Below are 5,869 nucleotides of genomic sequence, written 5' to 3' on the forward strand. Positions count from 1 at the left end.
TTCTGACTGATGGCTTGCCCCAAGGACTGCAATTTCCCACACCAGTCCATTAGCCTTCCATAGACAGCTTACGTAGCCGAGAGTCAAGAAATGCCAACTTTCTGTACAATCCATTAAACGTGTACATAGATGTTTTCTACCTGTCCCAGTGGTTCGGCTCCTCTGGTTAAAATTTGACTGACATATATAAATATATTTACAATATTTATCTTCTCTCTTTTTTTTTGTCTTTTTGCCATTGCTTGGGCCACTCCTGTGCATATGTGGGTTCCAAGGTTAGGGGTCCAATTGGAGCTGTAGCTGCCGGCCAGTGCAAGAGCCACAGCAACATGGGATATGAGCTGTGACTGCAACCTACACCACAGCTCATGGCAATGCCAGATCCTTAACCCACTGAGCAAGGCCAGGGATCGAACCCGCAACATCATGATTCCTAGTCGGATTCGTTAACCACTGAGCCACGACGGGAACTCCTACAATAGTTTTCATGTAAAACTTCAAGTATACATGAAAAACATGTACACATATTTATACTTATAAAAGACAATGAGTATATACATATATGTGTGTGTCTACATAATTATTCCTTAATGAGGAAACTCTTTCCATTAGGACTTTGGTTGCAATGCCTATTTCCCATGGCAGAGAAAGGAGAGATGGGGCAGAGGAATCAGACCTCCTCTCTGGCTGACTTCATCCTGGAAGGGCTCTTTGATGACTCCCCGGCCCACGCTTTCCTCTTCTCCTTGACCATGGTGGTCTTCCTGATTGCGGTGAGTGGAAACACCCTCACCATCCTCCTCATCTGTGCCGACCCCTGGCTTCACACCCCCATGTACATCCTGCTCAGCCAGCTCTCCCTCATGGATCTGATGCATGTCTCCACCACCATCCCCAAGATGGCCATCAACCACCTCTCTGGCACCAAGTCCATCTCCTTTGTGGGCTGTGCCACTCAGTACTTCCTCTTTTTGTCTCTGGGTGGAGCTGAGTGTCTTCTCCTAACTTTCATGTCCTATGACCGCTATGTGGCCATCTGTCACCCACTGTGTTATGCTGTTCTCATGAACAGAAAGGTAGGACAGATGATGGCTGTTATGTCTTGGTTGGGAGCATCAGTAAACTCTCTCATTCACACAGTGATCTTGATGCACTTCCCTTTCTGTGGGCCCCGGAACATCCACCACTTCTACTGTGAGTTTCCAGCAGTTGTGCAGTTGGTGTGTGGAGACATCACTGTGTATGAATCCACAGTGTACATCAGCAGCATCCTCCTGCTCCTGCTCCCCATCGTCCTGATTTCTGCATCTTACGTCTTCATCCTCCACAGTGTCATTCACATGCACTCAGCTGGGGGTAAGAGGAATGCCTTTGCCACCTGTAGCTCTCACCTCACTGTGGTTTCCCTCTGGTATGGCGCCTGCATCTTCTCCTACATGAGGCCCAGGTCCCAGCGCACCCCATTGCAAGACAAAGTGGGTTCCGTGTTCTACAGCATCGTTACCCCAACCCTGAATCCTTTGATCTACACTCTCCGAAATAAGGACGTGGCAAATGCTCTGAGGAGAGTGCTGGGGAGAGAGATGATCACTCAAAACCCAAAAGTGCGGTTGCCCTGAGTGTGCATCAAATGGTTAAAGCTCCCTAAATTGCCCTTAGTAAATTTCAAAGATTTTTCTAGGGACCCCATCCCTGATGATTACTGCAAAAAGTTAGTGATGAACAAACATTTCCAGTATTCTAACCTCTCTCAGGTGGCTAGGCACTATAGAGAACTACCTTTGTCCATTCCAGCTGCCCTAACAAAAATACCATGGACTGGGTGGCTTTATTCATTTCTCACAGTTCTGGCAACTGAGAAGACCAAAGTCAAGTCTTGAGCGTTCTAATTTCTTTTGGATCTCATTTTAAAAGTGTCTTTGTCCAAACATGCCCTATGTAAAGCAGCATCTTCATTCTGTGTCCCCTGATTCTACCTTGTACTTTTATTTCCATGATTTGCATAATAGATTCTACTCACTGTCTGCTTTATTAGAATGAGCATTTCAGGAGGGCAAGGGCTCCACTTTGTTTGCAGTTTCTCATTCAAGCCAGGAACCAACATGACATGAAATAATTACACTTTGTTGCGTGGATTAATAAAAGAAAAGGGCCAAGACCTGTCTCACTATCTCACCTGACATTAAGGATATTCAAATAAGAGAGGGAAGAAATTACACAAATAAATAATAGATTGCTTGATAAGATTCATTTTCTGAGATAATCTGATATGCATCCCATGTAAATAAAGTGATCTGACATCTCCGTGAGTTGTCCTGGAGTCTGGTGGGCTGAGGGATGCCCAAGTGATGGGCACATATCTCCATCTTGTGTCTTCTATCACCTGAAAGTTTTGTTCAGCCCAGACACCATCTTCAGAAGAATAACACAGTGGTTGCAAGCAAGGTCATGCTTTCTTCGACAAGAAGGTATTTTCCCTTTGAGAAAGACCCTTTTGGCATCCTCAAGATGATGGGCTAGGACGGGCTGTTCGTCATGAGCTGGTGCTCTCTTTCCCACATAGCTCTCAGGTTCTGTTTGCCTTGACACATGCCGCAATCAAGGAGACTTCATTTTCACAGAAATGATGCCCGCCCTGTTTCTGAAGGCATAAGTGTGTTGTACAAACTGCTAGGTGCTCCAATCCCACTTAGAGAGAGTTGGTTTTTCCTCTGCTACCTCTCTCTCTCCACACACAACTAGGGCCTTGTCAGCAATGATATAAGATTAGTTCAGAATGAAACCACATAAGCTAAACAAATGGGTGCTTACTTATGTAATGCTGTTATCTGCCAAAAAGAAAGAGGACAGTGTTATATCCCACTGCCCTCTTGAGAAGAGATATAACTCTACATAGTTGTAATCATTTGATCTATTCTGGACAGTAACCCCTTACATATTTTCTCTTTTTTTTTGGACACCCCAAGGAATATGGGGTTCCTGGACCAGGGAAGAGACCTGAACTGCAGTTGCAATCGATGCCAAAGCTGGGGGTGGCCAAAACCTTTAACTCACTGTGCTTGGGTGGATTGAACCTATGAACCTGCCACCTGGCCCTAGAGAGACACCACCCATCATGCTGCACCACAGCAGGAACTCCTATTCACCCTTTATTTTATATAGCAGTTACAAATATTCTCTGTCATCCCTCAGGCTGCCTTTCACTCTGTTGATTCTGTCATTTAATGAACCCAAATTTTAAAGTTCTGATATATTCCCATTTATGTATCTTTAGTTTAGTTGCCTGTGGTTTTGGGGTCATATCCAAGAAGTGATGGCAAGTGCAGTGTTATGAAGCTTCCCTCTATATTTTCTTCTAAGACTTTTATACTTTGAGCTCTTACATTAAGTTGTTGATACATTTTCCGCTAAATTTTGTGTATGGTGTAAGGTAAGGGTACAATTGCATTCTACCATAGGAATCAAATGGAATGAAATATTTAGGAATGAACTTATCCAAGGAAGTGAAAGAGTTGCACACCACAAACTACAAAAGTGGTGAAATAATTTAAAGGGATATAAATAAATGGAAAGATCTCCTGTGTTCATAGATTAGAAGACTTATTATTGCTAAGACTGCGTTATTACCCAAAGTGATCTCCAGAGTCAATACAATCACTGTCTAAATCTCAATGGCATTTTTTTCAGAAATAGAAAAACCTATCTTAAAATTCACATGGAAATCAAGGGATCTAAGTAGCCAACACAATTCTGGAAATACTAAAACCAGAAGACTCCCGCATACTTATTTTGAAACTTATTACAAAGTTACGGGAATCCAAACAGTGTGATACCACCGTAAGTATGGATGTATAGAGCAATGGAGTAGAATAGAGACCTCAGAAGAAAAACGTCGCATGTATGTCCAGATAATTATCATCGAGGATACCCAAGATCATTCAATGGGAAAAGGACAGTTTGTTCAATAAATTGTGCTAGGAAAACCAGAAAGCCACATACAAAACAAAGAAGTTGGACCCTTACCTTATGCCATCCAACCAATAAGTTAAAATGTATCGAAAGCCTAAATGTAAGAGGTAAAACTATAAAACCCTTAGTAGAAAACACAGGGGAAACTTTATGAAAAGAGAGGAATATCCAGATTATGTAAAGAATGCATACAATTCAAAGACAATGGCAATAATTTAATTATTCCCAATGAAAAATGGTCAAAGGGAGTTCGCTTTGGACCCTAGCAGAAGTGAACTCGACTAGTATCCATGAGGATGTGGGGTGTATCCTTGGCCTCGCTCAGTGGGTTAAGGATCCGGCATTGCCATGAGCTCTGATGTAGGTCACAGACATGGCTCAGATCTGGCAGTGCTGTGGCTGCTGCATAGGCCAGCATCTGCAGCTCTGGTTCAACCCCTAGCCTGGGAAATTCCATATGCCACACTTGAAGTCCATCCCTCCCCCCTACCAAAAAAAGGCAAAGGACTTGCACAGACATTTTCCCAAACATGTTATACAAATGGCCAACAAGCAAATGAAAATGATGCTCAATGTCATTAATCATCTGAGGTATTATTTAAGAAAAATCATCTCACATTGACTTAATGTATTGAAAGTAAGACCCATAATGATAAACTTCTAGAAGAAAATATGTGGGATAAGCTCCGTGACATCAGTCTTGGCACTATGTTTTGAATAAGACATGAAAAAGAAGAAACAATGAAAGCAAGCATAAGTAAGTGGGACTACATCAAACTAAAAAGCAGAAGCTTTCCACAGCAAAGGAAACCATAAAAAAAGAGGGCATTCCCATCATTGTTCAGTAGAAATGAACCCGACTAGTATCCATGAGGATACACAGGTTCAATCCATGGTCTCCCTCAGTGAATTAAGGATCGACTGTTGTCGTCAACTGTGGTGTATGTTGCAGACAGGGCTTGGATCCTGTGTTGCTGTGGCTGTGGTGTAGGCCGACAGCTATGGCACTGATTTGACCCCTAGCCTGGGAACTTCCATACACTGTGAGTGTAGCTTTAAAGAAAAAAAAAAAAAAAAGAACAACCTAGAGCATGAGAGAAATATTTGTAAATCATATATCTGATATAGGTTTCATATCAAAAATATATGAGAAACACATAGAACTCAATCATAAAAAAGCAAACAATCAGAGTTAATATTGGACAGTGGACGTGACTAGACATTTTTCCAAAGACACCCATGCAGCCATGAGAAATGTGAAAATGTGCTCAACATTACTAATCATCGGGGAAATACAAGACAAAACCACAATGATATATCACCTCACATCTGTTAGAATGGCTCTTATCAAAGGGAAAAGAGATAAGTGCTGGGGTGGGGGGATGTGGGGAAAAGGGAACACTTGTGCACTCTTGGTGGGATTTCAATTGGTAAAGCTACTATTGAAAAGAGTCTGAGTATTCCTCAACTGAAAATAGACCCACAATATGACCTAGCAATTCCATCCCTCCGTATGTATTCAAGGAAGTGAAATCACTGTCTTGAAAAATGTATCTGCTGCCCATGTTGATAGCAGTATTATTTGTAACATCCAAGACAGGGAAACAACCTATGTATCTATCTACTGATGACTGGATAAAAAAATGTGGCACATATACCCAGTGGAATATTATTTAACCATAAAAAATTAGCAACTGTTGTCACATGTGGCAACATGGATGGACTGTGAAGGCATTATGGTGAGTGAAATAAGTCAGATGGAGAAAGACAGATATTCCATGATATCACATGTATGGAACCAAAAAATCCCTCTCAGCTTTTATCTTTTTTATTTCTCTGGCTGCACTTGTGGCATGTGTAAGTTCCCAAGCGAGGGTAGAACCCTTGCCCCAGCAGTGAA

The 5,869-nt window shown here is 42.1% G+C and overlaps 1 protein-coding gene across 1 annotated transcript; it reads left to right on the forward strand.

Moving 5' to 3' along the window:
- Window positions 657–1,619, forward strand: LOC100524490 (olfactory receptor 2AE1-like). The gene has a single exon (XM_003124330.2). The coding sequence runs from the start codon at window positions 657–659 to the stop codon at window positions 1,617–1,619; it is 963 nt and encodes a 320-aa protein (XP_003124378.2).

This window comes from Sus scrofa, chromosome 3 (genome assembly GCF_000003025.6).
Source record: "Sus scrofa isolate TJ Tabasco breed Duroc chromosome 3, Sscrofa11.1, whole genome shotgun sequence".
Taxonomy (NCBI): domain Eukaryota; kingdom Metazoa; phylum Chordata; class Mammalia; order Artiodactyla; family Suidae; genus Sus; species Sus scrofa.

What these genes read in the sequence shown, in the direction of transcription:
- LOC100524490 (XM_003124330.2), top strand. Translation starts at nt 657, where the DNA reads ATGGGGCAGAGGAATCAGACCTCCTCTCTGGCTGACTTCATCCTGGAA.